At 41.2% G+C, this 20,652-nt stretch overlaps 1 protein-coding gene across 2 annotated transcripts; it reads right to left on the bottom strand.

Annotated features, from left to right (window-relative positions):
- Window positions 1–3,606: 3,606 nt before the first annotated feature.
- Dhrs7 (dehydrogenase/reductase 7) lies at window positions 3,607–20,100 on the bottom strand. 2 transcript variants are annotated; one of them, XM_070032394.1, is made up of 7 exons: window positions 19,896–20,100; window positions 13,776–13,928; window positions 11,002–11,108; window positions 10,032–10,271; window positions 9,437–9,559; window positions 8,155–8,370; window positions 3,607–3,903 (listed from the first exon to the last, which is right to left on the bottom strand). In XM_070032394.1, exons 1-7 carry the CDS (start codon window positions 20,026–20,028, stop codon window positions 3,856–3,858), a joined length of 1,020 nt encoding a protein of 339 aa, XP_069888495.1. In that variant the 5' UTR covers window positions 20,029–20,100; the 3' UTR covers window positions 3,607–3,855. The 2 variants fall into 2 exon arrangements, with proteins under 2 accessions (XP_069888495.1, XP_069888506.1); XM_070032405.1 differs by lacking the exon at window positions 19,896–20,100 and adding an exon at window positions 19,403–19,475.
- Window positions 20,101–20,652: the final 552 nt, after the last annotated feature.

Here is a 20,652-nt window from a genome sequence, read left to right as displayed (position 1 = left end):
GCACTCCAGGGACCCTTGCAATGTTGGAACACGCAGAGGCAGTTACAAGCAACTGCTTGGATAGCAAAAAATGGTGTCAGAACCTGGAGTCACTTGAGTGTGGACCTTCAAAAATTGATCAGAGCCAAGAGGTCATGGCAAGATAGTTTGTAAGCATGTAATTATGTCCATATATGTCCAACTGGGCAGGAACTTGCCAGTCATCTGTGGTAGTGGGTAGTAAAAGCTAAGGTTGTAAAATGTGAGGGATAATTTAAATCTCAACCCCCCTGTACCTGCTCAAAGTCCTAATTGGCAGTGACTTTTGAGCTGGCACAGCCACATAAATTCATCTGCTAAGGAAAGAAAGTTTGTAGACCTGAAATTATGCCCCTATTGAGATCTGTTTAAAGGCCTACACAGGTAGGCATTGTTAGGGCCACTAGAGATCAGGTTCCTTAGCCAGACAGAAAAATGGTTTTACAAACCAGAGTGTTAAATAGGCTATGGTGCTGTAGCCCAAGAAAAGGTCTCTACATTTGTTAAAAGTTAAATGTTGTATATAAGCCACTTTAAACAGGCTGCCCAGAGACAATGGGCAGTAGTACTTAGAGTGCCAATCAGTTGTAGTTTAAAAACATCTACTGGGTTTTGTTATTCCAAAACTCTGGCAAATAATTGTTAGTCAATTGTTAACAAGTTATAGATAACTTCTATCTCCATTGACCCTCTTGTTGCTTTAATTGGAAATAAAAAGGGCTTTTGTGACAAAGACTCCTTTTGCCACAGTTCAAAGCCATCCAGAGCACAAAGACTCCCTCTAAACCTCCATTTCTCCACTAGTCAGCAAAGAGCCAGGCTGGAGGCATGGCTCCAAACTTTCACTTCTTAAATATCCAGCTGAAGACTGAAAGTGGCATTGTGACTCTAAGTGGTAGAGCACTAGGCTCGAGCAGAAGTGCTCAGGGACAGTGCCCAGGCCTTGAATCCAAACATGGTAAATGCCAACTGGGACAAGCTAGACACTGAGACACACACACACACACACACACACACACACACACACACACACACACACACACACACACACACACACACACACACACACACACACACACACACACACACACACACACACACACACACACACACACACACACACACACACACACACCAGGACAAAGTCAGTCCTGACATTGGAAAACTGCGGAGAGGAGTAAGAGAAGATAACATCTTAAATGGAGTCACCCTTTCAAAATTAATGAGAGTCAGGAGATCAAGAGAAATAGTTGCTTGCCCACCTACTGTCCATACCTGTCTATCTTCTAACTGGACAGAAAGCTACCTTGCCTTTGTTACCTGCTATTTGTATTTATAGTAGCTTCTGACTGGTACTCCCAACCAGTCCATTATGCTCTCCCCTACCCAGTTGCCAAAAGACCCTAGACACCCCTTCCTGCCCTGAGTCAGTTATTCCTCCTTCCCTGTACTGGGCCACAACTGGGCTTATGCTCCAAATGGAACTTTTCTGGCCCATGGCCAGTGTGTGTTCTTCTATGTCATTCATGATAACTGACTTTGTCACCCTGTCAGCTTCTTGCCTGACCTTTCCAAAAGTCTCTTTTAACAGGTTAACATCCCCTGCCCAGGACACCACCTGGGAACAAGTCAAGGCCATCCTGTTCCTACAGGCAACCAAGGACATCACTTACACTGTCCTTCCTTGCCCAGTGCAGACCCGGACCCTAAAGACCTCAGCTCCAGGGATTCCTTGATGTCCCCAGGCCATCAGAAAGTAGCCAAAAGAGTCCATGGCTCTGGTACCTTTAAATATCTCTGCTACCTCTTCCTCAGGTTACTGTGATCCTAAAGTGGGAAAAATCTTACTCAGAATGCCAGGAGTCAGGTACCAATCCAAAACAGAAAAGCCAATTTTAGCCCCTTCTGAGAATCAATCCTTCCATGGCTTATTCCTCTCTTGGGCTACTAACAGCAATTTTGCCTTTTATTAATTGTGTCTTGCATTTTAGATATCTACTGTCATGGAAAAAAGAGGACCTTTACCAACCAAACTGTCAAGCAGATGCTGCTTAGACAGAACCCAGCCAAGCAACAAAGCAGGAACCCGACTACTTTGTCCCTTTATAGCAGGAAGTAGCTCCAGATGAAATGACCTCTGCCCATACCCCCCCCCACACACACTCACACCTGGTACCCCTATTTTTGTTCAACAACAAAGGGGAGAATGTAAGCATTATGCCCACCTTTGGTCCTCAGCTCCACACAGACCTGAGCTCCTCCCAGACCTGGAGTTCCTACCCTATAGCTGGCCACTTCCTCTCTCCACCCAGACCTACTTGAGCACCTACCTACCTCACTTCCTGCCCCCAGACCCTCCTGTTACCTGGATAGTGAAGGGTGCCATGAACTCCCTCTGGGGGGAATATGGCTCCTCTAATAAACCTTATAATAATCTTTCTCCTGTGCCTGCCTGCCTCCGCATGGTCCCCTGGGACGGATGTGAAAGATACTTTCAAAGATAGTGAAAGAAATAATACAGATGAGTACAAGAAATAATGACATAAAGAATGAAAATAAATCAAGTACACCAGTTGCTTCTAAAATTGTTTATAGAAATTTTGAAGAACAGTATGAAGGTTCCTCAAAAGTGCTACAATAGTATTGTTATAAAACATTCCACAATTCCACTTATAGGTATGTATTAAGTGTACTTTCCATTGTTGCTACAAAATACCTGCGGCTGGTGCTGTATAAAGAAAAGAACACTCTTTAAGCTCATAGTTTTGGAGCTTGAAATCCAAGATCAGTGCCTCATCCATTTACCCTGTAGACAGACCTCTCTTGGCTTTAATAACAGGACAGAGAACATTGGATTCTTAGGATAATCTTCATCTATTAAAGTGGAAAATACCACCCACCTTGAGTAAACTAATGCTAAAGAATCAATAGAGCAAATTACATACCACATGTAATAAGTTATGGCTGCTGTGAGTTCTGCTTAGTACTTCAAATGACTATTTCTACCGGTGCACTCTTCTAAAAGAGTAGAAGTATCTTGGAGGTAGAAATATCCTAAATGCAGCTTTACATTTTCTCAATGCCTAGCCATTTGTTTGTGAACTTTGCAACACAGTTTTGTTGCTATGGTTTAAAGGTTTCTGTTCCTCCAGTAAGTAATGTTGCAATTTAATTCCCAAAGCCACAGTAGTAACAGGCATGGCCTTTGAGAGGTGAATGGGGATTAGGTATCCTTAAAAGGGGGCTTCAGATGGGAGGTTTTCCTCTTGCCCCTTCCCCACTTCCTTTCCCCACAGAGGACTGAGTTCACCCATCCGGAGGACACAGCAACAAGGTATCTTAGAGGTACAGATCAGCCAGCCAGACCCCAATCCTGTTGGTACCTTGATCTTGGACTTCCTCGCTTCTAGAACTGTAAGAAACAAACTCCTATTGTGTCTAACATTCAATCTGCTATTTTATATGAACACATATATGTTAAGTACATGAGTATAATTCTTGGTTATATTTTGATAACTTAGGTTTAAGCCTATATGCGAAAGCATAATTAAATGTTCTGTTGTTCAAGGATGTAATGAGTGTTAATAGTTTTTTGCAAGATTCATGACAATATTTATTCATTGTATGTTTAAAGCTGTATCAAAATTTAAAATCAAGCTGAACATGGAATCACACGCCTACAATCCCAGCACTTAGGAGGCTGAGACAGGACTGGAGGTTAGCTTGGTGTACAAAGTAAGATCCTACATCCAAAAAAAAAAATCATAAATTAGTCTTATATTGGTCTTCTGTAAAATAAGCTGTAGTTCTCCAATTGCAAACTTCCAAATACTTCTTTTAATCATGTTTTCTCTTCCAGACTTTAAAATAAGAGGAATCTGCATCCTGTAAAAGAATGACAGTAACATGCATGAGTTTTATTTTTTTAACACTTAAGGCCTTCTAGGTCTTTGCTTTTTGTTTTTGTTTTGCCAGTTGTGGAGTATGACCTCAGGGCCTGGGCTAACACTCTACCACTTGAGCCACAGCTGAACTTCAGCTTTTGATAGTTAATTGAAAATAAGAGTCTCTGTATAAATTATATAGGACTCTGGGCATTCACACACAGTGAGACCAAAGGAGGATAATCTTAGAAAAGATGCAATGCCTAGTGTATCTGATCAAACAAAATAATATTTATTGAAATGAACTCCAGGAAATGGAAAAAAGAGGTTTTTTTCTTTGTTGCTGTTTTTTTTTTCTTTTTGTCTTCTTTGTTCTTTTATTTGTCCTTGGGAGGGTACGGGAGCACAGAAATGGTGGGATAAAAGGTAAAAAAAATGCAGCCACGGTACTCGCTAGAGACTATGTTGAAAGGATATATACAACTTGTGCGTGGGGACAGGAGGAAAAAACTGGGAGAGAAGAAAGGCAGGCATGACATTGTCCAAAAAGAAATGTACTCAGTACCTGACTTGTCTAACTTTAATGTTCGATACATCACCTTTGTAATAACAATAAAAAAATTGTTTTAAATGTCTTTTCCAAGTAATCGGGAGTTTTCTAACAAGGAAAAGCCCAGGTCCCAGTGGATTCATGGCTGAATTCTAGGTCTTTTAAAATTGAACTAACACTGGTACTCCTCAAACTTTCCATGAACTACAAACAGAAAGATCAATTCCAAACACCTTTTACTAAGCCAGCATTACACACATTCCAAAACCAGGTAGGGACTGAGAAAAGAGAACTATAGACCAATCTCTCTAATGAACACAGATGCAAAACTCTTCAATAAAACACTAGCCAACAGAATTCAGCGACTAATTTGTAAAAAATCATACATTGTGATCAAGTGGGTTTTATCCCAGAGATGCAAGGCTGGTTTAAAAAAAGGAAAGACAGAAAAAATAAGGATATCACAGACTTTTCCTACCCAGACTGGCTTTGAACAGTGATCCTCTGATCTCAGCTTTCTAAGTAGCTAAGTGTCAGTCACCAGTGCCTAGCTAATCCTTCTGTTTTAAGGCACTATCTATATCATTATTACTCACTGTGAAGAATTCTTTGAAACTTCGGACAAATGCTTAAAAGAGCTTTAAAAATTGTAGCAAAATTCTAGAGCTACACGCAAAAAAAGGCCTTATGATTATCACCATTACAATTTCTACGTGACATGAATATCATTGGTCAGATTCTATTCACGCCATTTGTTAATACTAATTTTTCTTATTATTATTCTGTACAGATAAGCCCTAATAATTGCCCTAGTAATTATAGATGATAAGTAATAGTATTAGAATTACACTATTTAGGAAATAACTATTAAATTTTGTATAAACATTTAGTATGTTTCAGGAATAAAAGCATTCTACAACCTCCAATATATATTACTTTCACTTGGGAAGATAAACATTTATCTCTTTCAACAATTTTCATTATGGGGCTGGGAAGGTGGCTCAGTAATACAGTGCTTGCCTTGCATGCATGAGGCCCTGGGTTTAATTCCTCAGCACTACATAAGCAGAAAAAGCTGGAAGTAGCCAGGCACGGGTGGCTCACGCCTGTAATCCTAGCTACTCAGGAGGCTGAGATCTGAGGATCGAGGTTCAAAGCCAGCCCGAGCAAGAAAGTCTGTGAGACTCTTATCTCCAATAAACCACTAGGAAACTGGAAGTGGTGCTGTGGCTCAAGCAGTAGAGCACTCGCCTTGAGCTGAATTGCTGAGGGACATCGCCCAGGCCCAAAGTTCAAGCCCCACGACCGACAAAAAAAAAAAAAAAGCTGTAAGTGATGCTGTGGCTCAGGTAGAGCATTAGTCTTGAGCAGAATAGCTCAGGGACAGCGCTCAGACCAGAGTTCATGCCCCACAACCAACAATAACAAAAAAGAATCTTCACTAGTAAAAACAAAATAATGATTAACAAAATTCAGTGTGGCTTTGTTCTTTGGTTTTGTAAGAAAATGAGTATCATGTCCCAGAAATGGTACTGGGAAATAAGAGGACATTCATTTCACCATTTAAAAAAGAGTGACAAAGCAATAAAACCATGCAAAAACAATTCAATAAAGAGAGTATCAGGAAGAGTCACTGCCTTTAGAAAGACTAAATGTAATCAAAGTGTGATGTCTAGTGGTGTTAATATTCTACAGTTAGCTATTCTGTAAGCAAAATGAAATAACCTTCATGTGGAAATTTCGGAAAGAACAACTACTGCTGTGGTATGGAAGCTCTCTAGTCTCTGCCTCTCTTTCCCTCTAAAATTATTATTTTTGTAATACACTCTTTCTCTGAATTATTATTAAATTCAGAATGTAAATTGGTAACAAGATTATGACAGTATGGAGAGCCTTTTAGGAAGTTTTAAGAAATGGAATTATTATATGACCCTCAGTAATGTCATTTATTGGTCATTCATTACTCTATATTCTGTCATTCTGACAAATAGCTGAGACTTGTCTGGAGGCTGAAAGTCTCAGACAAGGAGGTATCACCTGTCTGTCAGCTTCTGGTGAGGAATCCCTCAGCTAGGTTTTAACTTGGAGAAGCAATGGAAACAACCAGCCACATGCAGAAGGGGACATATTTGTTGGGTGGTCTTCCTTTATGACAAACCACTCTCTTAAGAAGTAACCTTGGTCCTGTGAGAAGTATAGTAGCCCTTTGGAGGCTAAAATCTCGAAGACTGAGATTGGAAGCCAGCCTGGGCTGAAAAGTCTGTGAGACTCTATCTCTAAATTAAACTCCTGAGCTAGGTACTGGTGGCTCATGCCTGTAATCCTAGCTACTCAGGAGGCTGAAATCTCAGGATCATGGTTCAAAGCCAGCCCCAGCAGGAAAGACTGTGGGACTCATCTCCAATTAACCACCAGAAATGGTGCTGTGGCTCAAGTAGTAGAACACTTGCCTTGAGCTGAAGAGCTGAGGGACAGCGCCCATGTCCACCGTTCAAGCCCCATGGCCGACAAAAATTTAAACCCCTGGATTAGGGTATGGTTCCAGTGGTAGAGCAACGGCCATGAACAACAAGCCATATAACAGTGACAGGCCCTTCACTCGACTGAGGCTCATTACATTTGTTATATTTATACAGTCAACACTTCTGAGGATGACAACAGACATTAGCTGTCTCAGGAACAGTTAATCATGTTCCCCAATCACTGCTATAGGAGTAATGATGAGGGAAGGAGCAATCAATCCTTGTTCTCAGACATGGACATAAAGCATCTTTTTGGGGGGGAGTCCGGTCGTGGGGCCTGAACTCTGGGCCTGAGCGCTGTCCCTCAGCTCTTCAGCTCAAGGCTAGCACTCTACCACTTGAGCCACACTTCCGGCTTTTTTCTTTTTGCTTATGTGGTATTGAGGAATCGAACCCAGGGCCTCATACATGCAAGGCAAGTAAGGCAAGTGCTCTACCACTGAGCCGCCTTCCCAGCCCCTTTTTTTTTTAAATTTTTTATTTTTGGGTCCGGTCATGGGGCCTGAACTCTGGGCCTGGGCGCTGTCCCTCAGCTTTCAGCTCAAGGCTAGCACTCTACCACTTGAGCCACAGCGCCACTTCCGGATTTTTTTTTCTTTTTGCTTATGTGGTGTAGGGAATCGAACCCAGGGCCTCATGCATGCAAGGCAAGCGCTCTACCACTGAGCCACCTTCCCAGCCCCAGACATAAAGCATCTTACGGAGCAGAGTGATTTAGGAGCAAGGCAAAAGGCACAAAGGCTATACAGTATGCACACATCTAAACAGTGTAGCAGGTGATTTGCCAGGAACAAACATGGACTGGGAGGACAATCAGACCTGGGGAGAGGTGGGAGGGAAGGCCAGGTATCAGTTCAAGGAAGTGACACCTGAGCTAAAACCTCAGGTAGGTAGAAGATGGTGGGGAGAAATATTGAGGAAAGAATATTTAGGCACTGTCATATAATAAGTGTAAAAGGAAAAATTTGGCAAATTTTCCCTTGATTTTACCTCTTAGAAACCTTAAATCTCTAGGCTAGTAATAATTTATAGCAAATCATTAGCTATAGAGACTATTTTTATATTTTTGTTTACATCATAAGATCCATGGAAAGTCAGCAAAGATTAATTGAAGTGGTAGAAAATGTACTTTTCTGCAAGATTGATATGTACTGTTAAGAAATACATAAATTCTTCTTACCACACCCTTCTTGAAGTTTTCAATCCTTTGCTTCGAAAATTTCTTGACTAACCACCAGCCAAAGGTTGGCATATACTGACATATATACGCTGCCAACAAGTAGGGGTGATCGCCGATCCAAACTTCTTTCAGATCATTGGCCATGGAGATCAACATCAGCTGCACACAGCGACTAGTTGCCATCTTATGCGACTGGTCTCCTTCATTTCCTACCATCTAAAAACAGTTGTAGATAAAGTGAACTTTGAGTTTTTATCCAAGTAATATGACAGAACTCTTAAGAAAGAACAAAAGACCACCTAGGCATGTGGCTCTTTCACTTACTTCTTCATGCTCATTAGGAGTCCCCAGAGGAACTAATAGGGTTATAAATTCAACAATATTTCCAAAGCCTAACAGAAAGAATAATTACCAGGTAAGACTATGCAGGCTAATTAAAGGTTGAAGGATTTTTACTTTGTACATGCGGGGAGGGAGAGGAGTATTTGTGTGTGTCAGTACTAGGGATTGAACTCAGGCCCTCATGCTCTTGCTTAGCTTTTTTGTTCAAGGGGGAAAAAAGCAAGCAATTCAGGTGCTCTTCCACTTGAACCATGGCTCCAGATCCTGCTTTTTGATGATTAACTGGAAATAAGAGTTCTCATAGACTTTTCTGTCAGGCTGGCTTTGAAGCTTAGATCACAGCCTCCAGGGTAATTAGGAGCCATCTGTAGCCCAGCTGGATTTGTTACTTTTAATCAGAATTGCTTCATCTTAGAGTGCTAGAAAACTTCATTATCAGTTTAGTTTAAAATTTTCAAATGAATTAACATCTGGTAAATAAAAGCCTATAAACGAGCCCAGGGAAATGAAAAAGAAGATTAAAGGAATATCTTAGTAGTGAACAAAATGGTAGACCACTTGTGTTACTTTTTACATTAACCTTTATTAAAACTAGCTGCTGAAAGCAACTTTAATACTTTTCACCATGTTGTGAGTTAGGTTGTGTGAATAATTCCTAAGCACTTCTGACATTTTAAAAATAGATATAACGTGCCAGGCACCAATGACTTACTCCTGTAATCCTAGCAACTCAGAAGGCTGAGATCTGAGGATGCAGAACAAAGCCAGTCTGGGTAAGAAAGTCCATGAGACTCAAAAAAACCTGGAAATAGAGCAGTAGCTCAACTGGTAGAGTGCCAGCCTTGAGTGAGAAAGCCATAGGAGTTCAAGCCCAATCCTGGGACAAAAGAAAAGATGTAAGTAGTAAATCATTGAAGTTATTCCCAACAGGAATTTTTACCTTTGTGACTTCCTCAGTTATTGCATTCTTCACAATATCTGACTGCACAGGTCCAGGGCACACAGTAGAAATCGATATGCCTGGATAGTCGCTAAGTTCTGTTCGGAGAGCATTAAAAAAACCCTAACCGAAAAAAGGAAGAAGTAACAAAAACAAGAAAAAGATAAATGAATCTCAATACAGACACATGACATCAAAACAGGTTCTGCATTGCCTCAGGAAAAAAGGAGAGGAAATCACAGAAAGAGTGTATAGAAGAGAGCCAGTATTTCATGAGGATGTGGTATAGACAGAGATAAAAAGGGGCCAGGTTGACTAGCCTAGGTTCCAAAGGGCAGAAACTGTAGATACTCTTTGTATTTCAGCTTCTGTTGTACTGTGTGGCACAATACAAGGGCTCTATACTCACCTGTTAGATAAATACAATCAAGTGTGGTGAAGACATTTTTATTATCCACTGAGAATGTCCTCTATGAAAATTCTCTTCTTTCTCTATCTTTACATTTCACCCCAGCTCCAACAACCTCCCTCCCGTAATGGCTGTATCCCCCATATGCACTGCAGTTCTATTGAACTTGAACTTGAGCAACCTTACCCGAAGAGCATGCTTGCTGGCACAATAGCCACTGGACAGGGGTACAGACATAATTCCCGCAAAGCTGTTCACAGTCACAATCTTCCCCTGCTTCCTCTCCATCATATGAGGTAGGACACACTTAGTCAAAGACACTGTCCCTAAGTAGTTAAGGTCCATTAGCTCCTTGAAGACATCTACGCTGGTTTCCACAAACAAAGAACGCTGAGATCTCCCACCATTGTTGACCAGAATGTCGATCTAATTTAAAAAATAAATAAGTTTTTCAAAGTGAGCACTTTGAGAATGTCCTAAATAGGTGGTTGGTTTTATTGTTAATGTTAGAATCAATTTGTCAATAGAGTGTCTCTAGAAATAAGCAATAAAAAGATAATACAACTGGAATTCATCTATAGAAGCCTCATTTTTGCCAGGCACCAATGCTCACACGTGTAATTGTAGCTTCTCTGAGGATCACAGTTCAAATCCAGCCTGGGCAAAAAAGTCTTTGAGACTCCTTATCTCCAATTAACCACACACACACACACACACACACACACACACACACACACACACACACACACACACACACACACACACACACACACACACACACACACACACACACACACACACACACACACACACACACACACACACACACACACGGCACTGTGGCTCAAATGATAGAGAATTAGCCTTGATCAAAAGAAGCTCAGGAACAGTGTTCAGGCCTTGAGGTCAAGTTCCAGTACCAGCATTGTTCTACATAGAAAAATCAGTTATTGTAAAGATGTGAAAAAGCAATTATCTAAAGCCAAAAGTACAGAGATTAGAAAGCCCACCTGACAGGCCTGATCTTGCTATGTAGAGCCCATCTATCAAGCTCTCTGTGAATGAGAGACCCCAGAAGGGAATCTTATCAGCAATCACTTCAAAGCCAGGCAAAGCAACACAATGAATATTCTAGCAATACAGAAATGCTACTTACTTTACCAAACTCCTGGAGGACAGTTTTGGTTGCGACCTCGTGGGAGTTTCTATCAGTCAAGTCAAGAGGCAAAACCAGAATATCCTTTTCTTTTAAATTGCCATTCTCTAAATAAAGACACATAAACATTACTGTGATATTATGTTATTAGTCATTGGAGATCCTTGTTTTTCCCATGTTAGCATTAACCACCTTCTACCTTACAACAGGAGTTAGCCATCATATCATCTCTAGGTGGCTTTGTGTTTCTCATTTATCAAGGAATAGACAGTGGTAATATGGAAATATCTTAAGGAAAAATGCTAACTTGCCTATCAAGAAGGAAGGCACACTGCACTCTGGCAAAAGTCGATTATAAAAAAGGCCCAAGAAAATGAGTCAAGGGAAATAGCCCACATCTGTAATTCCAGAACTTAGAAGTTAGAATCAAGATAATGATAAGTTCAAGGCCAGCCTGGGCTACATTGTAAGATCACATCTCAAAAGCAAACAAAAAAAATTTTTTTTAATTAAAATGTAGATTACAACAAAACATGCAAAAGTAATTCAATACCTTAAAAATACAGAGCCATATTATGTTTTACAATAGAGTCACAAAGTTTACTTGTTGTCCTGAAAAATACTTTTTTTTTTTTTTTTTGCCAGTTGTGGGGCTTGAACTCAAGGCCTGGGCACTGTTCCTGAGCTTCTTTTGCTCAAGGCTAGCTCTACTTCTTAAGCTACAGAGCCACTTCCAGTTTTTTGGGGTTTTTTTTGTGTATGTGGTACTGAGGAATCGAACCCAGGGCCTCATGCATGCAAGGCAAGCACTCTACCACTGAGCCACCTTCCCAGCCCCTTAAAAAATTCCTTTTAATTTACAGTTTACATTGTAATTCAGTAAGAAGCTCAGAGGTCTTGGAATAATGGCTTCTCTTCAGAGGGCTACAGAAAGCAGATAAGGAAGAGAACACAATTTACTATTTGTTTCCCACCTAGAAACAACATGGAGGACTAGCCACTGGCCCTTCTTCCTTGTATTCAGCAAAAGCACAATTGAAAGTAATTTTCCTGAACCCTGCCTTAAAATATAAGAAGTGCCAATAAGAGCATAGGAGCATGGTCCAAGTGATAAGGGCATTGTCAGGCAAGCACCGGACCCTGAGTTCCATCCTCAATACCATGAACAGAACCAGAGTGAGGCAGCGAGGGTGAGAGGTGCCAGCAAGAGCAAGCAAGACTAAAGAGTATTAAAGGTACGATATTAAAGGTTTGGTAGTTAAAATAGGAAATGGTGAAACACTGAATGTATTAAAAGCAACCAGAAGGCTTGTGTCAATGATCTAACAGGAAAAAAGAAAGCTAACATCACTGCCAGGGCAAGCCTGCCAAGTCACAGCCAGAGAGGACCAAAAACCATAGAAACAGTACACTGTGGCCAAGTGCCAGTGGCTCATGAATGTAATTCTAGTGACTGAGGGGGCTAAGATCTAGAGGACTGCAGTTCCAGCCCAGCACAGGTAGAACAGTTTGTTAAACTCCATTTGCAAAGTAACCAGCAAAAAGCAAGGATGGGGGTGGTGTGGCTCAAGCTGTAGAGCACCAATCTAGCAAGTATGAGGCCCTGCGTTCAAAACCTAATATTACCTTGAAAACAAAAAGGATGATGAACATAAGCACAAAAGGCTTCTAAACTAGAAGAAGAAGTAAGTCTTATGTTCTTTCTGAGTGTGTATGGGGATGAATTCTCACATTGCTATGTGGTTAGCTCAATCATCAAAATAAAAGAATGATTTTTGAAAGAATGATAGATGAGCAAAATATGATCTGGTAGAAAATTCAAAAGTATCTCAGTTTAAATACTGAAGTCCCTATGATATAATAAATATTTTACTTGAGGCTGTTTTCAAAGCATCCAAAACCCAAGCCAACAAAATTATAAATACTATCCAAGGGTAGTGGCACATACACATCTGAAATCCCAGCAGACAGGTCTCTGAAGTGCCTGACTTCAAAGCCAGCCTAATCTGTATACTATAGTGCATTCAAGGACAGCCTGACCTACCAAGTGAGACCTTGTCTCAAAAAAATAAAAAATTTGGGGCTGGGAAGGTAGCTCAGTGTAGAGTGCTTGCCTTGCATGCATGAGGCCCTGGGTTCGATTCCTCAGCACCACATAAGCAGAAAAAGCCAGAAGTGGCACTGTGGCTCAAGTGGTAGAGCCCTAGCCTTTAGCACAAGCAGCTCAGGGACAGCACCCAAGCCCAGAGTTCAGGCCCCACGACTGACTAATAAATAAATAAATAAATTGACACTGCCACTTAGTATACAAATATGAAAGATGAACTCCAGAGTACATGTTTAAACTTAATGTCATTCATGTTCTTATATCCTATATAACAAATTCTACATCATCCTACATTGACTTTAATATCTGACATTAAGCAAAAATGAATAAGGTTCTAACTGTTCCAGTGTCATTGGTAAAACAAAAAAAAAATCAAACTGTACTTCCTCAAATATAAAGCTATGAGACAATGATTAAAAATCCTCTAGGTCATTCCCAAACACTAAGGATCAGTGAAAAATCTGGGTGGATGCACTTTAGTATCTATGGGTTTTGGTTGTTTTGAAGTTTAAGAAGGAGAAGGCAAGGGCAGACACTTAGGAGACGACAAAAGAGCACTTGGAACTCTGGGAGCATCACCTCTACCCTCAAAAGTTCCCAAAGTTACAAGTAAATTGGATTCTAACTCATTTCCAGCAAGTTTGGCTGCTGTTTTAGGTTTACTTACCCAGGCATCTTCTTTTCACTCTCTCCAGCTCATGTACTCTTCTGGCTGACAGCACAAGAGAAACTCCTAGTTTAGACAACTGGTAAACCAGCTCCTCACCAATGCCACTTGATGCTCCAGTCACCCACACTACCATGTCAGTCAGTTCCCATTCTATGGAGGAAGAAGAAAGGCCAGGTAGCAAAAAAGCCATAGATTAGATCCTACCAAAGTGTAGAAAACTTTCAATAGTTTCAATAAACATGCAGACCTGCTGTGTGAATCTATTTAAAATGAAGACATCTATCTAAAGGCTTAAAAAAGTACTAGGTCTTGAACTCGAGGTTTCACATGGTTGGCTTTTTCCCTCGTGGCTAGTACTCTACCACTTGAACCACATCTCCATTTTCAGATTTTTGTGGGGTAATTGGATATAAGTGACCCATAAATTTGTCTCTTCCTGCTGGTTCCAAACTGCTATTCTCAGAACTCAGTATCCGAGTAGCTAAAATTGTAAGTGTTAGCCACAAGCCATATTAATTGTAAACTGTGTGTGTGTGTGTGTGTGTGTGTGTGTGTGTGTGTGTGTGTGTGTGTGTGTGTGTGTGTGTGTGTGTGTGTGTGTGTGTGTGTGTGTGTGTGTGTGTGTGTGTGTGTGTGTGTGTGTGTGTGTGTGTGTGACTCAGGGTCCTGGCACTGTATTCTACCACTTGAGCCACAGCTCTACTTCTGGCTTTTCAGTGGATAAGAGTCTCATAGACTTTTGTGCCCTGGCTGGCTTTGAGCCACGATCCTCAGACCTCAGCTTCTTGAGAGCTGGGATTACAGGAGGGAGCCACTGGCACCCAGCATAGAATTTGATACATTCTAGAATCTTGCATAAATCTCCAGATTTTACTCTTAGTTAAGGCTTCTAAATCCTCAGTTGTGCTCTAAGGCTCTATTAATCTGTGTAAATAAATCTTAGTGGATAGAAAGTCAGTGCCTGGACTTAATTTCCTTATCTATTAAATGAGGAATTCAGATGAGATGATTACTATGGGTCCCACCAATTTTTTTGTTCTTTTTCATATTTTTTTGCAGTTGAAATATAGTTAAATAAGCCAAATATACCAACTTATGCTCCATGCTATGATCTAATTTAAAGTAATATTATCTCCATTTAATGTTTTGTTAATGTTAATTGTTAATGTTTTGTTAATTATTAATGTTTTGTTAATGTTAATTTGTTAATTGTTAATGTTTTATTTTTTATTCCATCCTATGAACTTAACACATTACCTTATTAGAACCCTACTAGGGACCTTATGAAAAAGATATTATTACCTCCGTTTCACAGACATAGAAACTGAAAAAGAGATTCATGTATCCTTCTAGTCTATAAACTCCGTCAAGGCTGGGACCCTGTCTGCCTTCTTCAGGGCTGTGACCTAAGTGCCTAGCAGAGACCCAAGGACAGAGAGGACTCCATAAACAAATACCTACTGATTAAATACCTATGAGCCCCAGCAGAACTGTGATAGGAGCCCAGACATATCAAGCTGCAAAGCCCACACTGCCCACTGCCCTATGCTACACACATTTAAAAGTAGTCAGTTTTCCCCCCAGTGCCTTTCCACAGGGCCTTACCCACATGAGACAAGTGCTCCACCACAGAATACAGTCCCAGCTCTAAGTACTATCAATACTTTTAAATGTTCCTCAGACATTCAAGGAAATACAACTCGCTGAGTGATAGTGGCTCAGACCTATAATCCTAGCTACTCAAGAGACTGAAATTGAAAGATTTAAGTTCAAAGCCAGCCCAGGAGGAAAGTCCATGAGACTCTTATCTCCAATTAACCAAAAAAAAAGCCAGAAGTAGAGCTGTGGTAGAGTGCCAGCCAGCCTTGAGTGGAAAAAGCTAAGAAACAGCACCTAGGCACTGATATCAAACCCCAGTTCCAGCACTCACACGGAAGGAAGGAAGGAAGGAAGGAAGGAAGGAAGGAAGGAAGGGAGGAAGGGAGGAAGGGAGGAAGGGAGGAAGGGAGGGAGGGAGGGAGGGAGAGAGGGAGGGAGGGAGGGAGGGAGGGGAAATAACTATCCCTTTAAAAAGTCGGTTGTAAGTATTTCCACTCTATGTCTGAGCTACAGTGTTTGCTGTTCATGAAACACAATTGCATGGAAAGGCATAACTGACTAAGAAGGATTTTAAGAATAGCAAGCATATTCAGTTGATTATCAACCCTTATTCCAAAGTTTTGCAATATTCAGATTCTACAATCAATGTAGTTTTCTTAGGAAGTATTTACTAACCATCTTAGCGATAATGATGATCTTATTTTTACACCAATAAGAAACATTAGATAAAATCAATACTGTTAAGCCTTAATGCTTACTTCAGTATAATCTCAGATATCACTCCTGTCTTTTCACCCTGAACAATCTATTTTTAATCTAGTACTTACTTTTACTTACCAATTCTACAGGCTCTGCCACAAAAAATGATCTCCTATAAAGAGCCACTGCAAGCACATTCTTAGAGTCAAAAGAAAGGTAGATAGAGCTCAAGCCCAGGACCAAAAAGAAAAGAAAGGAAAAGAAAAGAAAGCTAGAGTTGATGCCCAATCCAGTTTAAGAATTCTCTCTTCTGGCCTTGACAGCTCTATTTTTCTCATTCCTCTCAGGATGTGAAAGCTGGTGTCTCTGAACTGAGTGCCCATTGCTGCCTGCTCTTGTCCCCACTGAGTCCTCTTCTCTTCTACCAGTCTTTACATGACAGGGCCTCTGATTTTCCACCACCCTGCTCATCTACTATGCACTGCTCACACAAGTCAAGGCTCCAATCATTTGCAGGTGCTGTTTTAGACAGCGAACATCTACAGCCACACTTGCCTAATCCTTTCTGGTAGCCCCTTGGAAGCTGGCTCACTTTGTGGCTATTGTTAACTAAATCCAATGTTTTCCTCACAGGTGCTGCTGTTAGCTTTCCATGTCTGGATTTGTGCCATGGATTTTTCAGAACAAAATTGCAATGTCTCAAATTGGTCACCCTCTATGAGACATGGAGATACAGAAAGTTTCTCTCGAAGATACAGAACAGGCCAGGGACTAGGGGGAAGGCGGGTGATAAGGGCAGGAAAGAGTTGCATTTGGTTTTTTTGCCATGCATCGTTTGGATTTTTGTATTTTATATTACATGATTGTGTTGCCCAATCAAAAATAATAAGCTTACAGAGAACCCAAAGGAATTTTTTTTTTCTTCCTTTATTAACCTTGATAGTCTGCCAATCTCACTGTTTTGGGAATCTGGGTCTATTTCCATGTTTATTTTTTTTCTTTCATCTGAAAACTCCATCTCTTTTTAGACTTTTCCCCCCAAAACTCCCTGCAATTAAATGTTAATTCTACAGACCTACTATATTTTCAATTCATGTTCTTCACATAAACATGTACTGTATACACAAAAGGCCTTCTGTGAAACTTACTCTTCAGTCAATGAAGGTTTAAGAATGACTAAATTTTAAAATTATGCTAAATTAAAGTTAAAATGCTAGTAGCATTTGCAATCGTCAGCTCTCTGTTGCTTTGGCAAAATACCTAAGAAAATCAAATTAAAAGTATAAATTATTTATTTCCAAGTTTCTGAAGTTTCAGCTCCTGTGGTTTGGCCCTGTATATTTTGGGCCTGATGTAAACAGTATATCTTGTGAACATACTACATAAGTCAGGTAATGGGTACATTCTTTTTTGAACAGTGTCACCCCTTCCAACTCCCTTTCCCAGTTTTTCCTTCCTACCTCCCGCTTGTATAATTTATCAGTTCATAGGTATTTACCAAGCAAATGTTAGAACCATGTTTCAAGCTATCTCAAAGGTTAACATTCCTGATTTTCAACAGAGTTTTGCAGAAATACACTCTTTAAAAAAAAATCTCTAAAGGTAAGGACTAAACTTGTATTATAAGGTAACTTCTTGGATCTATAATTATTTTTAAATAAAAGAATTTAAAACATTTTGTGGAGAAAAAAACAGAACCTATTTTACAGTGTCTTTAATTAACTACTATGATTTCAGCTATGTCAAACATATAAATACAAAAGCAAAATAACTCTACACAGAAAAAATAACCAGCTATGGCAAAATAGTGATAAATTATTTTAAATGATTTAAAACGAAATGTTATTATGTATAATCCATGAAAAATGATCAAGTACTGATGAATTTGACTGTCAGGTTAATCTTCTCATAGCATTACTTTGCCTTGTATTAAAATCCAACTTTTATTTTTTTTATGTGACTAAGTAGGAAAAGCTCCTAAGGCAGCAGTAGGTACCAAGAGAAGCTATTTAGCAGTTAACAAATAATGAAGTGATATAAAGGAATATAGTAAATTCTCATTTGATTAATAACACTGACTCCCAAGCAGTACATTAAGGAATCTGTTCAGTGTATTGTAAGTATGTTAAATGAATAAGAATAAATCATTGACTCAATATAAAAAAAAAAAATCTTGTGTGAACATACAAGGCAGAGGAAAGTTGTTCTCATGGTAGTTCAGAAGCAAAGAGTGAAGAAGGCCCAGGATCCCAATTCACCCTTCAAGAGCACATCAAAAATGACCTGCTTTTTCAAATAGGCCCTACCTCTTTATGCATCCACTACTTCAACACAAATGTACATAGGGCCATTGCAGTGCCTAATTATAACATTTTGATAACTATATTTGCCAAACAAACACAATTATAAACAAATAACTTACTTAGATAATTCATAAGGTGCCAAATTACATATGCAACTCAGTGAATTGTGTGATCACTATATCATAGTGATGTAACTGAAAATGCTTCAGAATTTATTTTCCCAGAGAAAGTAAATGGATTGAAAATGAATTACTTAAAAAGAATTTTAAAGGACCTTGATTGTAACTTCTCCTTTTTGTGATATGAGAAAGTCACTTTTAACTTGTTAACTGCTGGGTATTCATTCAAATATGGTCAGTAGTTTTCCATTTCACACATGATCTGATGAGTTGACTAATTTTTGTAATTATGTGATTAAAAACAGAAAATTAATTTTAATTCTCTAAGTCCAAGTTACTATGAAAATACTGAGGATCAAACACACCATACACACACACACACAACTCACAATGCGGCTGATGGGTCCATGCTGTCCATCTGCTTAAGTTGAGCAATCAACAAAAAGTCCTACCATTAATAAAAGTATGGTATACTTGGGGTTCTTGCTTTCAAAGCAAGAAAAAGTCCACCCAGTCACAACTTTCTCTTTGCCATAGTTGGTGACCTTTACAGTACAAAATATGTAACTATTAAATCGATTTTTTTCAGTCCCCAAAGAACAATGTTTCACCCTCTGACCCACACCACGATCACCCACCCACCATTTAGAAAACCATGGTCTATCTACTGAGCTACCAGCACTTAGTTTCAAGCAAAATTCATCACCTATGTTAGGGATTTTCGTACTGAAACTTAGGTCAGGAAAAATCACTTAGCAGTCCTAAGCGACCCAAAGTTCACCTTTGGGGAGGTGTTTTCACTTCTCTGATCATCACATCACTAAAAACAATACTGATAACGCCAGTATGTCAGAGCTGTTCTGAGGTCAAGGGTCATTCGAGGCAGCACACATTACCCACTCACCACAGCGCCTGGGTTTAGTAAATGAACCCATTTCCTATGAAGCAAGGCACAAGGTGGAAGCCAACTCTGACCCTGCTCCTGAAGAGAAAAAAGAACCCCATTACCAGTCCTGTGGAGCGTCACATGTTTATGCCCAGTGGGTGCGTGACTTCGAACCCCCCGGGTTGTATTTCCAGACTGCAGGAGGGCAGACAGAGGAGGAGTCACGACTTCAGGAAGAAACTGGAGTCCCCCTGGCAGTTTAGCAAGGTTCCTTTGTAGTTTGGCAAGCCCTGGAAAGGTTTCCTAAGATAGAACCTGAGCCCGGGCCATTTTCCGGACAGGAAACCCCCAACAACCGGGCAGAACTGCCTCCTTCGCCCCCGGACTTCTTCTTCCCCCACCTGGAGCCCCTAAAAGGGCCGTGCCCGGGGGGCGGGGGGGGGCCGGGCCGGCCTCGGGCCTCCCACGGCCCGTCCCCTCTCGGGGCGGGGACCCCTCTGGGGATGCTCACCTGGGCGTCGCCCCTGCCACTCGGCCCACATCAACGTCAGGTCGCAATCCGCCCGCAGGAAGCGCAGCAGCAACAGCAGCGCCAGGAGCAGCGCGCACAGCTCCAGCAGCCAGAGGACCAGCGCCCAGCTCATCGCGGCGGCTCCCGGGCTCCGCGGCCCAAGCAGAAGCTCAGAGCCGGTCCGTAAGAGTCCAGCCTCCCCTGCCCCACTCCGCCGGGAGAGCGAGGCGTGGGGCGTGGCCCCGCCTCGCCCCGCCCAGTTCCGCCCAGAAAGGGGACCAAGGGGCGTGGCTCAAGGCCTCCGGCTCCGCCTTACCCGCCCATCTTAGCCCAGAAAGAGGGCAGGGAGGGGTGGGGGGTGGCTCCGGGCCTCCAGTTCCGCCTCACCCCATCCAGCTCCGCCCACAAAGAGGCAGGGGGGTGGCCCTGGAACTCTGGCTCCGCCCCTCACCGCCTAACTATGCCCAGTGAAGGGGAGGGAGGGCGTGGCTCCGGCTCTCCAGCTCCGCCCCTCCGTCCCAGGCTGCCCTGCGAGGAGAGTGGGGACACTCCTGGGGCGGAGCTGGACTGGTACAGCGGGTTTCACTTGCTCAGCGCACCGAAAAGCGTTGCTGAAGTAAGAGTCTTGGATGTCCTAATTGCCTGGCAAGACTGTATGACTTGGTGATACCATTGTTGGTGCAGTAGTTATCAGGATCTGTGACGGGCAGGAATTAATTTTTAAATGACAAGAAACAGTTAGAGAAAAACATTTGTT

This window comes from Dipodomys merriami, unplaced genomic scaffold (genome assembly GCF_024711535.1).
Source record: "Dipodomys merriami isolate MVZ:Mamm:240054 unplaced genomic scaffold, mDipMer1.0.p SCAF_1, whole genome shotgun sequence".
NCBI classification, from domain to species: domain Eukaryota; kingdom Metazoa; phylum Chordata; class Mammalia; order Rodentia; family Heteromyidae; genus Dipodomys; species Dipodomys merriami.
Note: the sequence above shows the minus strand (reverse complement) of the source record. Positions and strands in the feature narration are given on the sequence as shown.